Genomic DNA, 20,663 nt, shown 5'->3' with positions numbered 1-20,663 from the left:
AAGATTTATACCGATAATTATCATAAAGAAATCTTACTATATAGTGTCAACTACCGTAACTATGGAATCACCTATTCTATAATTGGTTATATATAACTATTTTTCCTGTGTTGAATACAACTCCCTACTATATAACTCTATTATTGAGTTTCAAAATTTTCTTTTTATTATTATTATTCTTATTATTATTATTATTATTGGCATTTGTGGGCTTAAAATGTAATTGTTTCACTAATTATGTAACATTTTATTAATTCCTGGTGAAATCAGCCAATTAACCAAGAATAATTAGATTAAACAAGAACATAATTAGTGATTAAAAAACTATTACTACATAGAAGAATTTGGGCATTTTGGGGGCATGTAAAAGGTTAGAATTTAGAAATGGGTAACAAGTGGACACCACATAAACATAACAATGAATACACAATCTCTAATCATTGGTACCCATTTGAAATGAATCATACGTGGTTGACAATAATGCAAATGCATGATATTTTGCACTGATTAATTAATGGACAACTAACTCAAGTGTATGATGAGTGCAGGTACAAAAGTCAAGTCGTCCCATGTAGAAAATAATGTTCCATCTATTACACTACTATTAATGTCAAATGTTGCTACATCATAGCTAAGGACAAATACCATTTTAAATTCATAAAAAAAAAAAAAAGAGTATTTAACCTTTAATCTATAATTTTCTAGCTCAACTCATTATAATCAACAAATTATACTACGAACCAAAATCAATATTGTTAGATGAATTACTAATATATGTTATTTTCAATCTACATTATATTTATTTGTAAATAATACATAAAAATGAATCTTAAAAAAAAACTTATTAACATATTAAAAATAAATTTATATGTCATTATGCCCTACAATATGACAATTGGACTATAATAAAATTAGTTTGCTCTTATGACATTAGGTTAATAAAGGCTCTGTCCTTTTTTTATTAGTCAACTGGTATTTTCTACTTAGATCAGACTAAAAAAGACGTAAATACAAGGGCTAATAGCTTAGAATTGATTTAGAAATATCGTGAACTTTGCTTGAATATGGGGCAAAAAAATGCTTTTTTTTTTTTTTTTCTTTCTTTCTTTCTAGAGAGTTGTCTTTAATCCGGGTAGTTGAACCCGAGGACCCGTGAGGTGCTTACGTGGAGCATCCGGTTTGCTCGGAGAATGATGACCGCCTAGCCTATACCGTTTAGACTTCTCCAAATACTGTACACAGTATCAGTACACCGTATATACATACACCTATACGGTAGCCTGTAGTAGGCTGTAGGTCCTAGAGAGAGAAAATTGGGTGTGTATTATAGCTTTCTTTTTTTTTTTTTTTTTTTGAGAATATATTATAGCTTTCTATGCATGCCAGCGATGAAGTAGAAGGATCAAAGCTTTTCTCTCAGCTCAGGTCAAAGCTGTCACCTTTGTATTAACCCACTTCTCCTCTCCTCTTCTCTCCTCTCTCTCTATTCTTCTTTCAAATCCCCCTCTCTATCTCTCTCTAGCTTACAGAGAAAGAGAGGGAGAATGAAGGCTTGAGATACCATATATACATACATCAAGAGTGTAGAGATTAATGTTTGATCCGTGCGCGACAGCAATGGCCGGATCTCCATCTCTCGCCGGTGGAGAAAAGAAGCACTGGTGGCTTACCAATAGAAAGGTAGCGCCTTTTTTTATTAGTTTTCAGTTTCTTTCTTCGTGTCTGTTGTGGAAATCGTGTTTTGGGGATTTTGAAATGAGTTGGTTGAATATTATTTGTGCAGATTGTGGAGAAATATGTGAAGGACGCAAGGATTCTGATTTCGACTCGAGAACAGAGCGAGATAGCTTCCGCTATCAATCTTCTCGACACTGCCCTAGCTCTGTCTCCTCGCTTCGAATTAGCCCTGGAGTTAAAGGCTCGATCTTTGCTTTATCTCCGGCGATTCAAGGACGTCGCCGATATGCTACAGGATTACATTCCCAGTGTGAAGATGGCATCCGATGAAGCCTCATCATCCTCGACTTCTTCGTCCTCGTCCTCGTCTTCATCGGATAACTCGTTTTCGCAGTTGTCGAAGGAGAGGGTGAAGCTCCTCTCCGGCGGCGAGTCGTCCGGTTCGGACGAGCCTGCTTTCAAGTGCTTCTCGCTCTCCGATTTGAAGAAGAAGGTTGTAGCTGGGCTGTGCAAAAGCTGCGAAAGGGGAGGGCAATGGAGGTAATTTTCCGCTTTCATCTGTTTCTGTTTCATTGGTTTTCGCCCTTCTTTTATTGCTGCCATCAAATTCGGCCAGTGGCTTCACTGTTACGCCAAACCAGCTGTGAGCTGTGAGCTGTCCTAATTTAATGTTAAAGTTTTGAGCTTTGCAAGTCAAATAAGCTATGTTTGTTAATGTTGTTGTCCTCTTTCTTTATTCATTAAAAAAAGCAAAACTTTTGCAGTGCTAAATGCTAATGAATGGGTTTGGGTGTTCACTCTTCAGGTACTTGGTTTTAGGCCAGGCTTGCTGCCATTTGGGCCTAATGGAGGACGCTTTGGTTTTGTTGCAGACCGGCAAACGCATTGCCACCGATGCCTTTCGTCGTGAAAGTATTTGCTTGTCCGATGACAGCTTTTCTTTCGCCAGATTCCCGCTGGCCGGAGAGATTTCTGCCGGCGGTGCTCAGCCGCAAGCGCCTCCAATAACCGAATCTGAAAGCATTTCCCAGTTGCTCAGCCACATCAAGCTTTTGCTCCGCCGCAGAACCGCCGCAATTGCAGCCCTAAACGCCGGCCTCTATTCCGAAGCCATTCGACATTTCTCCAAGATTGTCGATGGCCGTCGTGGGGCTCCTCAAGGCTTCCTGGCTGAATGCTATATGCATCGAGCCTCGGCCTATCGATCCTCTGGTAGGATTGCTGAAGCCATAGCTGATTGCAATCGAACCCTAGCATTGGACCCGTCCTGCATTGAGGCTCTTAGTACTAGAGCTGCTCTGTTTGAGGCTATCCGGTGCTTGCCCGATAGTCTTCATGATCTCGAGCACTTGAAACTCTTGTACAATTCAATGCTGCGCGATAGGAGATTGCCTGGACCGGCTTGGAAGCGGCAGAATGTGCAGTACCGGGAAATCCCTGGGAGGCTCTGCTCGCTGGCTACAAAGATTCAAGAACTTAAGCAAAGGGTTGCCTCGGGCGAGACTGGGAATGTAGATTACTACGCCTTGATTGGATTAAGGCGAGGTTGTTCAAGATCAGAACTTGAAAGAGCCCATTTGCTGCTTACTCTCAGACATAAGCCTGATAAGTCTAGCGGTTTCATTGAGAGGTGCGAGTATGCTGAGGAGCGCGATGTTGAATCTGTGAGGGAGAGAGCAAAGATGTCTGCATTATTGTTGTATAGATTAATTCAGAGGGGTTATACTAGCTTAATGACAACTATTATTGATGAAGAAGCTGCCGAGAAGCAGAGGAAGAAGGCTGCGGCTGCATTGCAAGCAATGCAACAAGAGGTTCAACAACAACAACCTCAGGAATCCAAAATCAAACCAATTAGCAGTTCTGAGTCCTCTGTTGTTATGATTGAAAACAACGGTACAGCCACCACCACGCCCCCAGCATCATCAGTGTTTCAAGGCGTGTTCTGCCGAGACCTTGCAATTGTTGGGAATTTGCTATCTCAAGCAGGGTTTAATCGTCCACTCCCCGTGAAATACGAGGCGTTGAGCTGTTAATTGAGATTTTTCTGGTGGTGGATAAGCTAAGAATCTCATGATCAAGCTGGAAAGTTTCTTTCTTTCTTTCTTTCATGTGTTAATGTTCTGTTCTTCAACTGTTGGAGAATCTGATTCTGGAACAAAGACTGTACAAATGGCAAAAAATGCTCTACTTTGCCATCCAGGAAAATTTTGTTGCCTACTGCAGTAGTATCTTTCTTCTGTAATTTTTTTTTTTTTTAATCTTTTTGTTCATTTCTTCTTTCTCTTTTCTGTTTGTACAGAGTTAAATTCAGCATCCAAATTTTCCCAGTTCTGAGGTTTTTCCCTCCCCCCTTTAAAATCTATATCTCTCTCTTTGGATTGTCATTTTCTTGATCCTTTAAAAAAATTGACAAGAGGTGGCCAAAATTTTAGGAAGTGTGTAAATGGGATTCACAGGAAGAGTGTGAAATGTGGATGGAAGGAAGGGTTGCTTTCTTAACTATCTTTTGGCAATTTCATCTCAGAAAATTGAAAATGGTGGCCTGGCCTGGCCAGCCTGGGTAGCTGAGTTTCTATGTTGTGTCACTGCTAGCTACAGTTTCTTTAGTGTCTGTTAGAAATGCCTTATATCCCCCAAATATTAATTGAGTGGCAGGTTTAAATACAATGGGTTGTTTGACTAACTCCTAGCATTGGCTGGTTATAAAAAAATATTTTGTTAATTAGTTGTTAGCTGATAGTTAATTACATATAAAAGTAGAATTTATTTTCTCAAAAAGCTATTTTGAACAGTTTTTTGAATTTTAACGTTTTGAAGGTTATGAAAAATTTATTAACCAAACATTTATATTGATTGTTTAACCAAATTAAACAGCTAATAATAATCAAACAAGTTAATTTGCTAATAAACTGAGTTATCAAATAGGATCAATATTTTATTATTAAAAGGATTCCACCCTATAACTTCTAATTAGTAACTTACTTTGGATTGGTAATCTAGTTAAATAGTGTCTCAAATACAATATGTTATTACTGTTTTGGAGCAGCATGCAATATAATGAATGAGCAGGGGAGTTGTCTGATTCTGAGAGTGGGGAAGAAAGATGAATGATGGTGGGTGCACAGAGCAAGAGCAGAGGGTGCATGCACATATGCAGTAGTAATGAGGATTACTGTTGATAATTACTGAGGAGAGGAGGAGACTTGGGAAGTTGGGGAGAGTACAGTGTTGTTGCATCATGTGCCAAAGTATGGGTCATTGGTTTTAGGTTAGTAGGGTTTAAGTAAGCTATGCCCATAGGTTGATGGGAATTTCAACTTTCAACCTTTTTCCAACTCATCATTTAATTTTTACACTGCAGGGTGGGTGGGGGTAAGTTTACTTTCCAACCCCCTTTTCACTCTTGATTTCCCCAAACTTACATTGACACCATAATGGGGCAACAGGGCATTAAACTTGTACCTGAAACATCCAAACTCTGACTTTCTCCACCTGTTTCAGCCTCATCTTTTGGTAGAAGAAGTAAATCAAGCATTAGGCACTAGTCGAACGGTAGAGTAGTGCCTAGACGGTTAACTAATAAAAAAACAGGTGTGGATGTATGTTGACTCAATTGAGTTGGCCGACTGTCTAGACGGCCGCTAAGGAGTAATTCATCTTAGCTTAAGGGTCCCTAGGGCTTAACGCCCAGATGACTGTCTAGGCCAATTTTTGCAACAATGTTATTATTATAGATTTATAAGTAGTCATAGTTTATTGGAATGAAGCATGTGTGTGGTACCAAGAAGGCAGCAGATGTAGATAGAAACAAGTAAGAAGCATGTACAAAAAGAGCCAAAGGATAATGATGTTGATGAAACCATGAAATTGCTACTCCGTATTATTCTAGCTTTTATGTATTTACACAACAATTGAGTGCAATATATAATGTTAGTACTGTAAATGGTGAAGCGATTAGGTCGAGTGGATGGATGGTCCTCACCCCAACCGATTGGGAGTACGAATATACTGTCAAAGCCTTTTGTATTTTTGCGTCTCAAAGTGGCTGCAAGGATGTGCATTGAATTTAGCATAAAGGCACATTAGTCTGCTTCGGGAGTTTAAATCAATTCACTATATTTACATACTCTTATAAACTTTGATCTCTAATTTTACAAATGTATTAGCGGTTTATTTACATACCACTGTTCTAAACTATGTCTCACGTAGATTGAGCGGTTGATAATTGACATTTTCCATTTGACGTGTGGGGTGAGATGAGAGTTTGATCTGAATGTGTTGTGTGGGAAGACCGGTAAGGGCCAAGTCCAACACTATATGATTAGGAGACTGGTAAAAGGTCAAGTATAATATTCTGTCTTCGAAAATTTAATGATGGTCTATAAAGAAAAAAAATGATGTCTTCACTACTCGTTATAACTTTTGGAATCGTAATAACATGGTTTTTGGATTGTTTGCAACACTGGGGCAGCACTTGGGTGTAGCAGTCAACAGAGGCATGCTTATCCTATGTAATGCAGACTGCAGAGGAGAGGACCATCCTATGTTATCCTTCCCATTCTCATAATTTTATCCTATTCTTCTTTCTATCCACTTAACATTAACACCTAAGATTTGAGGATTACAATTTGAAGTTAATTATTCACCTCCAAACATAATTTTCCCATTCTTATTATATCTAATTACCAAATTGTGAATTTTTTATCATAGGATTCCTATTTCCTGGTCCCAGAAATTAAAATGACAAGACAGCCTGCGAGTTCCTTAAATTTTAATGTTGTTGTTCCACTACTAATTGCTTTGAATTCCCCCGTAGTTTTTTTTTCTTCTTCTTTTCTTTCAGATATTACAATCATGGAAGTGGGAAGAAGAAGGACAAAGGTATCACGTGAACCCCATCAACCAAAACCATCAAAAAGGGGGTTAAAAATAATTCAACTTGGGTGAATATTTCTTTTTGGGTTACTGTTAAGTTTTAACAGATCCCATATGTTTTGTGTTTTTATAACAAAATGAAACTATAGTGTATTTAAAATGAATCTGTATTAAAAAAAAAAAAATCTGTCTCCCATATTGTGTTTATATTATCAAATGAAACTGTAATTAAATTGAAATGATACTTTAGTTGTGTTGAAATGAAACTGCAGTATGTACAAAATGAAACTAAATAATGTCTCACATATTGAGTGTGTATTGTCCAATGAGATTGTAGTTATATAAAAATGATATTGTAGTTATGTTTTAATGAAACTACAATATATATAAAATAAAACTAAATAGCAATTTTATATATTTGAGTGTATATTATCTAATTAAATTATAGTTATATCGAAATGATACTATAATTATATTGTAATGAAACGATACCGTTTTGAACTATGATTCATAATGCTACGTGGACCATGTTCTAACGTATAATTTGGCCCATTCCTTCACTTTAATGCTCTTTGTAATGTATGATTAATGGGCTACAGCCCAAAGAGATTATTTGGTAGTATGGGCCTTGGTAGAAATTGGGTTATAATATTCATTCCTTCACTATTAGGAAAAAAAGAGTTTCTGGGCTGGAAGCTTCTAGACGCCATAGAAAATATGACGACGCATGGGATTCAACATTTTCCGCTTCTATAAGCTGCAGCGTTGAAGTCGAAGAAGTAGGTGAAGCAAAGCAGTGAATCACTTGACTTTTCCGATTCCAAGTATCAGCTTCTAGTTTTCCGGCGACTTCCTGCGCTCTGTAGAGATGGGGTGGATGACTCGATTCTCAACAGCTCTTGCTTTCTTTGCGATCGGAGTGGTGTTTTCACCGGAAACTTTCGGATCAAAATCCGACGGTCAGTATCCTCTCAAGACCGTCACTTTTCTGAAATTAGCGCACCTGCTCTGCTTCTCCACCGCTTGGGGCGCCGCTCTATGGGTCACCTTCATCGGCGGCATTATCATGTTCAAGTAATCCCGCATTTCCTTTTCCTCCTAATACTACGCACAATTAAGTGATTAATACCTAATAAAAAGCAAAATCAAAGTTGGAATTATTGCTTACTGAGTTGCATTTGTGTAATTTGAGCTCAGGAATCTGCCGAGGCATCAGTTTGGGAATCTGCAGAGCAAGATGTTCCCGGCGTACTTTACTTTGGCCGGGGTGTGCTGCGCGGTCTCAGTGGCGGCTTTCGGGTACATGCATCCATGGAAGACGTCGACTAGTACTGAAAAATATCAGATTGGCTTCATTCTGGGTGCCTTTGCTTTCAACCTTAGCAATCTTTTCGTGTTTACTCCCATGACTATCCAGGTACTAAATAAGTTACAGTTCTTGCTTAGTTCTATCATTTCTCTGCATTGCCTATATATTTGATGAGATCACTAGTTTTTTTTTCTTAATGAAATGCAGTATATGGATTCTAATCTTTTACATTCAACTGGACCTTGGTTATCTTTTTGTATGAGAATATTATTGTTTACTGATTGCTTCTCTGAGGCATCATGGCTAAATACTACTAAGAAGTAATTTGAATATTGTTTGGCAAATGATCCACATGAGTGTCTAGCATTCTTGAGGCATTGTCTTTATATTCCATTTGGCTTTGGGCAGTCTGTTTAACTTTTCAAATGTAAAAAAGTGCTACATGAGATAAAACGGTTAGTATTGCCTAGTTATAGTTAATTTTACTGATTACAATATCTTAATTGCATTAGAAATAATTATATACTACTGACACTAGTGACTATCTTGGACTTTGTTCCATAATGCAATAAACTATTTATCATTTGAGACACGATAGAGGCTGATGCCATCAGTGGAGACACTTCGAAATGCTTTATACTGGTAAGGATTACATTTTACAGCACGGGTTGATCCTCTTATTTCCAGTACATGAATGCCAAAGAGTGGCTTTGTTAACAGGTAGCCCAGGCTTACCTTCAGAAGAGGGCTAATACTGTTCCAGTTAGCAAGGGTACCTGTATATTTGGTATCAATGCATTATATTTAAACAAAAGAGGAAACAAATCAATACATTATATTTGTTAAAAATCAAATTTAACTTTGCAATCTTTATAAGTGAAATGGAATTAATAACATCCTTCCCCACAATCCCACCCTCCTCCGGCAGGTTTAGCAATCATTCTTCATCTCGGAGTCAGAAGAGATCAAGAAGCAAACTTGACACCAAAATACAAATACTAGTTTTACATATTATTGGAACTGTTCTGAGACAATTTAATCTCTTGTGTTATATTTCCTCACTCTTTTTCATTTGAAAAATTATTTATTGATAAGGAATTAAGGATGAAATAAGCTCTCTCATACTTGACAGAATAGTTCAATTGAGCATTTGAGCCCCTAACTAAAAAAATTATTGCCAAAGACCTTGTGGTCTAGTGGCACCCGGTGTCCCGGCTCTTTGTGCTCCAGTAGGTTGAGAAAGTAGTTATGAACAGATACTACATTGTAACAGAGTCAGTAGTACTCAACAACAAAAAAAAAAACTAAAAAAATTATTGAAATGCCTTAAATGGAGAAAAAATTGCAATTGGCTCATTTAGCCACTTAACAATGGGTAAGTGCTTAGTTCAACCAATAGAACATTGACAGTTTGACACATTGATAGATAGATTCCCTAATTAGGAGTACCTTATTTCAACTATAATTACAATCCAACTAATTCATTTTTCAAGAAATATCTATTGAATCTCTCTTCTCTTTACATTATGCAAGTCCTTTTGGTGGAACTTTTATATTCATGGTCAAACCTACAACGGGAACAATTGAAACACTTCAATAATGTTTATGAATAATCTATCATTAATTATTCCTAAAAGTTACTGCAAAGACCTTCCTTTTTCCTTACAACTATTTAGTTTAGATCACGTAAAAACAATTGTGGGATTTGTGGTTGCACTTGCTTAGTCTGTTTGCATGTTTTTATTCATATTCATATCCTTCAATAGAAGGTGACAGGGAGGGCCTGCAAACAATAACAGGGTTCTTGCATCATATATTCCTCTGTAGCTGAATTATATATTCTCAAAATCTTGAAGATGTGAAATGCTACAAGTTTTAAAGTGCTTTTTGCCTACTTAATTGCTCAATGTATGGACAATTGTTTGATTTTTTTTGGAACACTATGGCTAGAAGTGATTTATTTCATGATAATTCACTGGTTGCCTGTGATTTGTATTGAACAGATGATGAGGCAAAGGCATAAAATTGAGAAAGAGTCGAATATTGGAGATGAAGTTGGGTGGACCAAGAATCAGGAAGTCGCCAAGGTTAATCCAAAGCTTGCTGCCATGAACAAGAAATTCGGAATGATTCATGGACTCTCTTCTCTTGCGAATATCGTGTCTTTTGGTTGCCTTGCCATGCACTCCTGGTATTTAGCTGGAAAAATTAATTTTTAGATTGAATTGTTGAATATGACCTCCCTCAGATGTTGTGGCTCTTATAACTATGTATTAAAATCCAGAGACAATTTGTGTGCCAAAAAAATAAAAATTCCTGATAATAATGCATACATTTCCTGCCTGCCAGATAGTTGACATGTAATTTATGATGCTTAATCTGCTTGCAATATGACTTGAACATTATATTAGTAAGAATGAACAAGTTTGAATATACATCTTTTTTGAATGAAATGTTGTCTTCATTAGGAAAAGGAAATTTGTCCTCCATTTTAGGTGCAATTGCGTGCAAGGGTCATCTTGACACCTTTAATATTGTTGTTTAGTTTGGCCATCATTATATGACACCTTTAATATTGTTGTTTAGTTTGGCCATCATTATAGATAATCATATCGTACTAATCTCCCTTTGCATGGTTTAAGTTGAATAGTCAGTCTTTTTCTGGGTTTCTTCCAACTGCTTCTCAATAATTTTGAGTCTTGTGTTTTGTTCCACTGTGATTTTGAGTTTCTATTTGGGTTTATGTTTTAGTCAAGTGGCATAGATATAGCATGTTTTTGCCATGTGAGGGTGTAGACAGATTCAGTGGCGGTCCCCAGTTGGGCAATATGTATTGTCACATCCAAAATTTGGAATTTTTGACAGAAAGAAAGAACAGGCCGCCCAAAAGGACCTCATACTGTTCAAGAATATGCAGAATCTTGGCATTATTGCATGGATGGATAAAAGGAAAATGGTAGTGATGATTGAATTTGGAGAAAGATGTGCAAAATTGAGAAGTCAAATGGGACGGGGAAGGGGTGAGGGTTTGGGTTTGGGTTGGGGTTGGGGTTGGGGATGTGTATCGAGTCATGTACACGTAGGCAGGCAGCTGCCTTGTTGGAATGGATAGGCATAACCCATTTGTCCATTTGTCCTCATGATTAATGGATCATGCCGCGTTTTTCGGAGTCACTAGGGGACCATTTGTCTTGTCACCAAAACCCCCAAGTAAATTGCGGGACCATTTGTCTTGTCACCAAAACCCCCAAGTAAATTGCGAGTTGAGTCTGGTCAACGCCTCCATTGTTAGAGGAAATTGCAATTTTCTCAATTTGTAGATTGAATCATGTATAAATTTTAATTTGGTGATAGATGATACAATGATAATTATTATTATTAATAAGATTAATTTCGTTTTTTTCTTTTTAATTCTCAAATACTTTATTTTTACCTTAGTTTTTTTCTTAAGAAATTACAATTTCTTTACTCTTAGATACTTTATTTTAGTATGTTAATTTGAAATTAAAGGTACATACAGGGAATGTTATATATATAGTATTTATTATTAACATAACACATGGATTGTCACCAACCAGCATGTTACTATAAAGTTGAGGTACTATAATGACAGTTAACGTCGGCGTACAGCTGTAGCATTATTTTATTGATAAAAAGAGAGAACATATACATCCCATGTAGGATGGATGATTTGAAAGTTGGAAGTTGGAACCCACCCAAATGTGGAAAAAGCATTACATACTATCCAACAGAATCAAACAAGTGGAGTAATGGTAATTTTTAATGCGGTTGGAACACTTCTGGGTTCCATCCAATGAAACAGTTAATATACATAGTTGTCGGATTTCCATGAAATTGAACAAGGCGGCTGTATAAACCTGGCTAAATCTGATTGTAAATCTCCTGCTTCTAGTTTACATATGACAAGAATCATCATCATCACGTATAATCAACCATTCCCCTTCTGAAAACCAGGGAACATTTGTTGCTTCAGCAACTAAATGAATAACGAATCCTCTAATTCATCTTCCATTCCATTCAACAATCAACCAATCAATGTAGTATATTAGTGGCGGAGAATGTCCCTAATACCAACAAGCGGGCTGGGAGCATAAGCACCACAAGCAAATGCATGTGCTGGGATGCAACTAGCGTGCTGAACCGTTTCAATGACTCTCTTCCAGTTTGAATCATTCCACCAAAGTTGAACTCTCTTCCAGTTTGAATCATTCCACCAAAGTTGAACTGGCCGTTACCCGTGTTACCAGACACAACAGGCCTCCGGAAAATAATACCACCATTGATCCCGTCTACTGCCACAAGCGGCCACCATACTCTTCGTCGGTGTGCTCTCTTGGTTTTCCTAATGCGGTTTAGTTCTTTCTTGATAACATTGCGGATAGATTTCATGTATGAGCTCATGTCATGATCTCTTTGAACCGTTCCTCCAGAGCCATATGCAGCACGGTCACTCAATATCTCGAGTGGGTGTGGGGAGTTTAAAAACACCAACTGAGCAGCTCGGATTTGCTTCTCTGCCTTAATAGCATCAGCCGCTGTACAGCTTAGTAGATATAGACCTGATCCCGTAGGAAGCAGGTGATGGCTTGGAGAAAACTTGTCATCTGGCTGAAGAATCAAAAACTCTCCCATTGGAGCATACAACAGCTTCTGCTCACATCAAACATACAAACATTTATTAAATACAACCATTTTAAGAATACTATGTAACAAAGTAAATAAAGCATGCCACATTAACAATTTCTTTCATGAGGTAAAGTAAAAGATAGATGAAGAAGGGTGTCTACCTGGTTGTTCAGACATGGATGGTTGCGGAAGTTACTATTGACAGCTTTAAGAAATTCAGCAACATGATTGGGATAATTGCAAGAGAAGGCTCGGGGTACAATGTCTCGATGCATTGTAATTGACTGGACATGACTCTGAGGCAGCCCAAGTTTCCTGAGGAGGCGGTCTCCTCCACACATGACTGATGGTGAACCAAAAGTTATAACGGGCAGTAAAGAGTGTGGAGGAACTTCGCCTCTTATTAGCAGCATCAGATTTAAAAGTAACGATAAACTCCCACCAAGGGAGTGTCCAGTGAAACGAAATTTGGCACGATCACCTATGGATGAAATGTGAGCACGGATTTCTGGCAGCATCTGTTCATACATGCCTTTTGCAGCCTCGTAAATACCTCTGTGCACAGGCACATCTAGACCCTGAAGAAATAAGACATGGTTTAAATAACCAATTTACAGAGAGGATCTTAACAAAGCAGTCAACAAATATGGTGCATTTCATAATTACCTCAAATTTAGCAGGTTCAAAGAGAAGATTGGCTTGCCATGATGCCAGTGTCTCAGATCCCTGAATGACAAAATATCTTGTTCCACTTTGATCATCATCACAAGCAAACCACTCACACGGGGACGAATGTGTTGAGTTCAGATCATCTGCAACAGCCTGCTTTACTTCCTCCTTTGCAGCAACCACGGATGTTACCGATTCAGTAGTGGCCATTAGCGAAGCAACTTCCTCATTCATCACATCTACATCGTCATCTCTTCCAATGGTCCTCTTAGGCATATCTCCATTCACTGGAGACCTGGTCAGAAAGCTGGTTGTGTGGGAATGCAAGTATGAAGCAGCAGAGGCAGCTATATGGTATACAGCAGATGCACTTATTCTATTTCCACCGCTCTTATTGGATTCATTTTCTTTCAGATTCACTTCATTCCTCTCAGCTTCATTTGTTTGAGCAACTTCATTCTCTTTTCTCAGCTGGTCTTCCACCAATTCCCTTTCTTTCTCAGCTTTCAATGCATGCTGTTTCTTCTCCAATGATGAGGTAATGAAGCGTAATTTCTGGCGTCTTAAAAGATTCTCAGCCTGCCATAGAATAAGGTGTTCAGAGGTCTATTATTCACATCATTGCTAAAAAACAAAAATATCTAGTCTGGAAGCAAAACAGATAAAGCAGACAGCGGCTAAAACATTTGATCCATAACATCTTGTTAATCAATTGAAGCAATGAAAAAAACTAGCAGAAAATAGACCAGACAGGAAAATTGGTAGAACGGAAGGGTTTATGATTTAAAGATGCAGAATCTATGTCAAATCCTAAATCCTATGATGAAACATACCTTGATCTGGGGTATGGAATAAGCCAAACTTCCGAGATGAGCCATCTGAGCATATAACCTAGCCTCGGCTAGTGACACCCGTCGTAGCAGTTTGGAGAAGGAATTTCTGTCGAATTCTATATTGCCGTCGTCATCATCAACAGCGCAGACATCGCAGTCACCATCAGCTCCAATACATGTGCCGATCTGCGCACAATCGTTCTCCTCTGAAACACCAATTCTGTCTTCCATTTTAGCTTCCGATCCATCAAATCCGTCAGATTGTGCTTCATCTTCATCTTCTTCTTCTTCCTTGCGCAGAGATCGCACGCGGAGGATCTTCATCACCCAATTCACATTCTGCTCCTCCTCCGCATCTATCTTCTCTTCCTTATCGTCCACCAAAACGGGGGGGCCGTCCACCGCAACGGCATCGAAGCGGTTTCTACTCCCGGGCCACAGAGATCTAAGCGGATGCCGGAAAGAGAAGCCCCAAGGCGAGGGCGAGGGCTTGTCCACAGACAAGGCCGCCGTAGGTCGTCCAGCAGCGGAGGAAGTAATATGAGATGTTGTATTATGAGTCATACGGAAATCCAATCCAGCGGCGCCGACGGCGGCGATTGGCGTGGCTATTCCCGGAATCCCTGCCTTCAAACACAGACTATCCATCGAGAACTGAAGTTATAATAATAATCTTAATTTGAGCTATAGCTAGCTACCTAGATTTTCTAATTTGCCTCTCAAATCAATTCCTTCTTGTTGTTAGAATTGGAATATAAAGAGGGGCGGGGTGCCAGTGGGCATGCAATGCGAGGAAAGCGAGGAGTTAAGGACTAAGGTTAACAACAATCTGTGAATTTAGGAGAGCTTGTTCTTGACTTGTAGTACCAACAATGGTGGAGAGGAATAGCTGGTGCCTGGATGGCGGTGCAAAATGTTAAATGTAGAGGGGAGAAAGGAGGTTTCTTCTTCAGAGTTTAAAAGCAAACAGGTGACCAACCACCTCTCTCTCTCTCTCTCTCTCTTCCCCAACTTGATTAAACGATATTTTCGGCTTAATCCCTTTTTGAATCAGAAACGTCAGACGCCGTATAATTCCGAATACAAACTGAATTTAGCTAATAATATTAACAGGTCATAAAAATATCTAGTAAATTAATCGTTAATTAATAATTAATTATATGATATAAAAAATTAATTTAAACAATTTTTTTTTAATTTTAACATTTTAAAATAATAAATTATTACAAAAAAAATAATTAAATTAAATTAAATTAAATAATTAATTAAGTAAATTAAAATTAATTGATAAATTAAGTATGTTTTCAAAGAAGACTTTTTAACTTTAGGAGCTAAAATATTGCAGCGTTTATTTCGTGTGTAAACTAACTGTAAAGGAAGCGCGTGACGTGGGGCATGCAATTACGGATTTGGAATTGGAGAGACAGGCGCGAATAAGATTGCCACGTCATTGTATGCAGACCAGCTACAAAAGGAAACGTGACGTATTCATAAAGCACCAGCATTCCCAAAATCTTACTCGTGTGAGATTCTGTCAATTTTGCAGGCACACGTCCCTCTCTGTTGTGCCACCAAGTTTATAAAATTGATCGTATACGGAATAAAATAAACTATTGCTAGAAATATACAAATTCCCATTCCTGGAATTCTACATTAATGATTCTTTTAGTACAAATATAGTATCAAGAATCCATCATAGCACTTGCGCTGCGCTGCTAAGCAGCCGGTCTCTATCCTGAGTCGTGACAAATTACTAATGGTAAAAAAAAAGGGAGGAAAATACTATGACAATAGCCGTGAAAATTGCTGGACTGCTAGTAAAAATGGAATTCAGACCAATTATGCTACTCCCTAAAAAGAGGTTGGTTCATTGAGAACATATCTCGTATGAAACTCATTGTAGCAAAACACGATAGACAAAAAACAGCAGCCTATCCAAGAACTTCCTTGATCTTGGTCTTCTGCTCTGCTGTCAATGATGTGGGGAAGAGAACCTCAAATGTCACATATAGATCACCCTTCTTGTTACTAAAATGAAGTGGCATGCCTTCACCCTTGAACTTCTTCACTTCCTTTGGCTTCGTGATCCCCTGAACACAACACATTGTTATCATCATTTACTATTTGTTCATATTTGCAAGCACGACTACACAAGTACCCTGCCACTGAATTTTTCAAACTGAAGATCTAACCTTGGAGCCAATGTCCACAAGATGATCATCAAGGTGTTTAATGGTCTTTTCAAACCCAACAAGCGCTTGCACCTGGATAAAAACCAGAACAGGGTGGGAGGGAGGAATCAGTTCCACAAGTAAATTCAATATGAAAAGCAGCATTACACACATACACAGTTTTATATTCAAAACTAATTTGCATAGTTGACAAAATCTACATAGCATCATGTTGGAAGAAGAACTAGAATAAAAAAAAGACTAAATACCTTCTTGGAAATGATGATTTTTAGGAAAAAATATAGCTTCTAATATAACACAAAGAAAGAGGACATGAAGAATACCAGAGTGATTGTGACAGTAGTGTGAAGGTCATTGCCTTCTCTCTTGAATTGATCATGTGGAGCTGTACGAATGCGAAACTGTATCCCCAAAAGAGAAAAACAAAGAAAGAAATTATAGCCAGCACATATATGCGATAATGTGATACCATTTTAAGAACTATGGATAACCTTTAGATCTCCGGGTTCACCATCTACTTTAGGCTCACCATCTTCATAAAAGACCACTTCCTGTCAACAACAAGCATGCATATTATTTATGGTATACAGTAAACTGAAATACCCATCTAATAGATAGACAGACAGACAGACAGACAGACAGGGGGGAGGGGGAGGCAATCAAAATGTGATTTCCAGTTGCTGCCATGTAAAATGTATTATGAGATCATAGTCATGCTTTGCCACAAGTACAAAAAGTATAGAAGGTCCAAGATATCATATAAATTATGCAGTGGGTGCACCATTTGTTAATTGCTTACTTATTATCATCCACCGCTCAACAAGAGAAAAGGGGAAAATATAGCCACTAAACACCAAAATCAGGTGTTATGAACTTATGCCAGGAATGTTTGAGTATAATAAATGTAAAGATCAATCAAGTATTTCATAGTAAACTAGAAGATTTGCTTACTTGCCCATCTTGCATCCCTTTTTCAATATCCACAGTAATGTAATAGCCTTCCCTTTCAAACTTCACATTAGGGCATTGATCACAGACCTGGAAGAGCACAACATAAAATCTAGAATCAGCTCAAGAGAACATATATGCCTAGTATTGATACCTGTATATGCTATGTCATCATCCAGAGAATACAATTACTCAACTTGGTTAATGATCTCAATGGATTTGAAACAGTACCTGTTCTGTCATCTGCTGAAACATCCCTGGACCAATTTGCCTGTGGTAAACCTCATTGCGGCAGTTACATCGCCTCTTACCAGGTGCTGGCTTTAAAATATTCTTCTCCCTCCAAACCTGTTGGATTCAAGGAAAACATATATAATGTTTCAAATGCAGAAAGTGATGTGCACTTAAATGTTAAACAGAAGACTGTAGGCCAAAGATCCTCTAGATGAAAGTTAGCCTGTAACTGTAAAAGAATTCTCTTACAGTAAATAAGAGTAAAAAGAAGAATTCTATCCATTAAAGTAGATAAATTTTCCAAATGTAAAGATCTTTCATAAATGACATTAATACACGGGGGCATAGAATCATCCATTATGAAAAGCAGCATAGAGGAATCAAGAATTATATGGTATATTGGTATAAATATAGATATTAGTCAAAATGCATACCTTCTGCGAACCACCCATGTATAAATCTTCGAGTGATGCATCCAAATCAATAATTACATCATCACCTTTTGCAATCTTCTCTTCTTCTTCTTCCATTGAGCCTCCCCCAAAAAACCTATAAGAATTCTAATTTTATGAGCAAGACAGACCATCAAAGCAAACAGTTGAGGCGAAGAAACTTAAACAGCTTAACAATAAGTTAGAATCTAATAAAAATAAAAAATAATCTTAATTGCAGTTAGTAGAAAGCATGCAGCTCATGTTGGCCAAGGTTGAGCTTCTCAAAATAAAACCTATTTTTCAAGAGGCATCAATTTAGTAGCTTCTTGACAAAGAAGTATTTCCCTCTTACGTTATCCTTAAAAAGCTCTTTTCATATATTAAGTGTTTAGCCTAGCTTCTACTCTTAAGGGTAGATAGGCCCCAAAAAAAGTTGGACGAAGCAAGTGCATAATCTCATAGATGAATGCCATTAAGCAGAAATATATGCACTTTTAAGGCTTCTTTTATGTATTAAGAATTATTATACAATCTTTCAAGTCTCAACATATAATTAAAGATTCTTAATAACGATTTGGAAATATGATAGCTTGAACCAATTGTGGAGCCACAATACTATCGAGTATTGATGCCTACCCTCAAATTTACAATTTTATATTTTATACCCCATAAAATTATTGTAAGTATGCAAATTTAGGTTCCCGTAATCATGCTCCCCCTCAAATTTAAAAGAATGGGGAGAATTTTAAAAATTAAATTTAAAAGACAACATAAGAAATTACTATTCCTATAATACTGTCATATCTAATAACAATAATAATGTAATTAATCCCGAGATGCAAATATGCAATTATAGCAAGTAACTAGAATTACTAGATGTAAAAACAGTTTATTCCAATGCCCAGGTAGATGTATATTTTAGGAGTTATTTAGTTTTTCAGCAAATTCTAGTTTAAATTTGATTTAGTATGATTCCTAAAAAGCAATCTAAATCCTAAATAATAAATACCAATTCAATTTTGATGGCCTGAAATAGAGGTGGGAAAAAATCTTTTAAGTACTTATTTTACCTTAAGCTATATTGATTGATTGTTGAAAGCACAAAAAATCACAACTTTAGAGGAAAATTGTAAATTTTATATGATGCATTAGTTTTTTAATAATTCATAAGGTGTTGACCCCATGTCTCTACGACTCTACCCCTAGCTTGATCATGTATATGATACATATATCAAGTTTTCATAGAGGTGTGCTAATCATTTCAAACGTAGGAGAGAAGCACATGGAACTTCATGGAAATAAGAATAAGAAAATACCAAAAACAACATTTGAAGAGAACTTATTGCTGAGAAGTAAAAGGAAGAAGTATCAAGCTTGGTGGGACAGCTCAATGTTGCATCATTAATATTGTACTAAGTACTAACAAGGAAAGACAAGAAGCAACAACTTAAACAACATCATTCCTATGTTATCTTAAATGAATCCACTATAAATACATAGGTCTGTAAAGTCATGTCATAAATATATAGGTCTACAAAGTCATGTCATAAATATATAGGCCTATAGGGACATATAGAGAAGCTATACATTTTGGTCACAATTCACAAAGCACAGTTCATGTCCTTAGACTGTACATCAAGGAAAATTTTGGTGAGGCCTAGTAGAACAGCTATATGGGCAAAATGACCAAATGGCTTAACAATGAGAATACAAAAATTAGCATTCACTGGAAATAAAATCGAGAGCCAAACTAATAAAGAAGTGGGTTAACTTACGAGCTGAATATGTCTTGGATGTTCATTCCGGCACCTCTACCTCCTCCACTTGCAGTATGCTGTTTAAGACCCTCTTCCCCATACCTATCGTAAATATTCCTCTTCTCACTGTCGGATAGGACTTCATAAGCTGATAATGAAAGACACTAATTAACTAGCAGTTCAAATGATTGTGACAATCGCCAAATGCTAGTAATTACATAGACAAAACTCAAAAATCAATCAAATTAATAATTCAGAGCTTGTGTACAAATTTGGTCCATACCATTATTTATTTCAGCAAATTTCTTATTAGCTTCCTCATTTCCTGGATTCTTATCCGGATGATACTTCAGTGCCAGTTTCCTATACGCGCGTTTGATCTGGTCCTCCGAAGCACCTTTCGGAACTTGCAGAATGTCGTAATAACTCTTACTGGAAAATCAATAAAATTACTACTCACCAAAACTACCGAATACGCAACACAGTGATGCGTAGGAAGGAGCAAAATACTTACGCTGCAATGGCAATTAGCGAGTACGATAAACACAATAACAGGACCAGCAATTTTGATCCTCGATGCGCCATATCTGTTTGGCACACAGATCAAATCCCGAAGCTCTGAATATCTGCACAACAAAATCTTATGCTCTCAATTGGATCTGTAACAAATCTATAATGAGCGCCAATGGCGATAGATTCGTAACACTTTGGTTTAACTGCTGTTCTTACACTCCGATTAATGTAATGTAATACGGACCCCGGGAGAGTATACTTGGCTGAGGCTGGGCGGACGTTGGACGTCAACAACGGGCTTCACTTTTTGCAACGTGGTCTTGCGCAAAACTGACCAATCAGAGATCATTTTAACATGTTTCGACCAATCAAAACTCGCCGCGTGGCTCTTAGGCTTCTTCCGTTTCCGTGGAGATTGTGGGGCCAATCACTTTGACTGGGCCCATGCCTCAAGTTTTTCTTCTTTTATAAATTTTTTCTCTCTTGCGTATTGACCTGCTCGGGCCATTGACAACATATAGCATGGTCCGGCCCAATTACAATTGATTGTTGGGTCATCCTTTTATTCCTTT

At 37.6% G+C, this 20,663-nt stretch overlaps 4 protein-coding genes across 5 annotated transcripts; 2 read left to right on the top strand and 2 right to left on the bottom strand.

The window, feature by feature from the left end:
• Positions 1–1,405: 1,405 nt before the first annotated feature.
• On the top strand, positions 1,406–4,038 carry LOC116005001. The gene is made up of 3 exons (XM_031245214.1): positions 1,406–1,680; positions 1,784–2,217; positions 2,483–4,038. Exons 1-3 carry the CDS (start codon positions 1,594–1,596, stop codon positions 3,711–3,713), a joined length of 1,752 nt encoding a protein of 583 aa, XP_031101074.1. The 5' UTR covers positions 1,406–1,593; the 3' UTR covers positions 3,714–4,038.
• A 3,264-nt stretch (positions 4,039–7,302) lies between these two features.
• Positions 7,303–10,317, top strand: LOC116005362 (transmembrane protein 205). The gene is made up of 3 exons (XM_031245644.1): positions 7,303–7,629; positions 7,753–7,972; positions 9,868–10,317. Exons 1-3 carry the CDS (start codon positions 7,424–7,426, stop codon positions 10,081–10,083), a joined length of 642 nt encoding a protein of 213 aa, XP_031101504.1. The 5' UTR covers positions 7,303–7,423; the 3' UTR covers positions 10,084–10,317.
• A 1,154-nt stretch (positions 10,318–11,471) lies between these two features.
• Positions 11,472–15,031, bottom strand: LOC116004500 (phospholipase A1 PLIP2, chloroplastic-like). Its single transcript, XM_031244574.1, has 4 exons — positions 14,014–15,031; positions 13,178–13,759; positions 12,673–13,089; positions 11,472–12,535 (listed from the first exon to the last, which is right to left on the bottom strand). The coding sequence occupies exons 1-4, from the start codon at positions 14,659–14,661 to the stop codon at positions 11,918–11,920; spliced, it is 2,265 nt and encodes a 754-aa protein (XP_031100434.1). The 5' UTR covers positions 14,662–15,031; the 3' UTR covers positions 11,472–11,917.
• Positions 15,032–15,626: 595 nt separating this feature from the next.
• LOC116003622 (dnaJ protein ERDJ3B) lies at positions 15,627–20,393 on the bottom strand. 2 transcript variants are annotated; one of them, XM_031243523.1, is made up of 11 exons: positions 20,308–20,393; positions 20,093–20,204; positions 19,862–20,010; positions 19,597–19,726; positions 17,822–17,936; positions 17,385–17,501; positions 17,157–17,243; positions 16,697–16,756; positions 16,529–16,606; positions 16,206–16,277; positions 15,627–16,103 (listed from the first exon to the last, which is right to left on the bottom strand). In XM_031243523.1, exons 2-11 carry the CDS (start codon positions 20,161–20,163, stop codon positions 15,945–15,947), a joined length of 1,038 nt encoding a protein of 345 aa, XP_031099383.1. In that variant the 5' UTR covers positions 20,164–20,204; positions 20,308–20,393; the 3' UTR covers positions 15,627–15,944. The 2 variants fall into 2 exon arrangements, with proteins under 2 accessions (XP_031099383.1, XP_031099382.1); XM_031243522.1 differs by lacking the exon at positions 20,308–20,393 and having other exon boundaries at positions 20,093–20,301.
• Between the last annotated feature and the right edge of the window lie 270 nt (positions 20,394–20,663).

Source organism: Ipomoea triloba, chromosome 14 (genome assembly GCF_003576645.1).
Source record: "Ipomoea triloba cultivar NCNSP0323 chromosome 14, ASM357664v1".
In the NCBI taxonomy this organism is placed as follows: Eukaryota; Viridiplantae; Streptophyta; class Magnoliopsida; order Solanales; family Convolvulaceae; genus Ipomoea; species Ipomoea triloba.
This window is presented reverse-complemented; position numbering and strand designations above follow the sequence as displayed.

Bases quoted from the DNA above. Each gene is read 5' to 3' on its own strand.
- LOC116005001 (XM_031245214.1), top strand. From the start codon at position 1,594: ATGTTTGATCCGTGCGCGACAGCAATGGCCGGATCTCCATCTCTCGCC. The intron at 1,681-1,783 runs GTAGCGCCTTTT...TTATTTGTGCAG, and splicing joins GGTGGCTTACCAATAGAAAG to ATTGTGGAGAAATATGTGAA. The intron at 2,218-2,482 runs GTAATTTTCCGC...TTCACTCTTCAG, and splicing joins GAAAGGGGAGGGCAATGGAG to GTACTTGGTTTTAGGCCAGG.
- LOC116005362 (XM_031245644.1), top strand. From the start codon at position 7,424: ATGGGGTGGATGACTCGATTCTCAACAGCTCTTGCTTTCTTTGCGATC. The intron at 7,630-7,752 runs GTAATCCCGCAT...ATTTGAGCTCAG, and splicing joins GGCGGCATTATCATGTTCAA to GAATCTGCCGAGGCATCAGT. The intron at 7,973-9,867 runs GTACTAAATAAG...TGTATTGAACAG, and splicing joins TTACTCCCATGACTATCCAG to ATGATGAGGCAAAGGCATAA.
- LOC116004500 (XM_031244574.1), bottom strand. From the start codon at position 14,661: ATGGATAGTCTGTGTTTGAAGGCAGGGATTCCGGGAATAGCCACGCCA. The intron at 13,760-14,013 runs GTATGTTTCATC...ATTCTATGGCAG, and splicing joins ATTCCATACCCCAGATCAAG to GCTGAGAATCTTTTAAGACG. The intron at 12,536-12,672 runs GTAGACACCCTT...TGATGTGAGCAG, and splicing joins ATCCATGTCTGAACAACCAG to AAGCTGTTGTATGCTCCAAT.
- LOC116003622 (XM_031243523.1), bottom strand. From the start codon at position 20,163: ATGGCGCATCGAGGATCAAAATTGCTGGTCCTGTTATTGTGTTTATCG. The intron at 20,011-20,092 runs GTAAGTATTTTG...TTGATTTTCCAG, and splicing joins TCGCTAATTGCCATTGCAGC to TAAGAGTTATTACGACATTC. The intron at 16,607-16,696 runs GTTATCCATAGT...TTGGGGATACAG, and splicing joins GTGAACCCGGAGATCTAAAG to TTTCGCATTCGTACAGCTCC.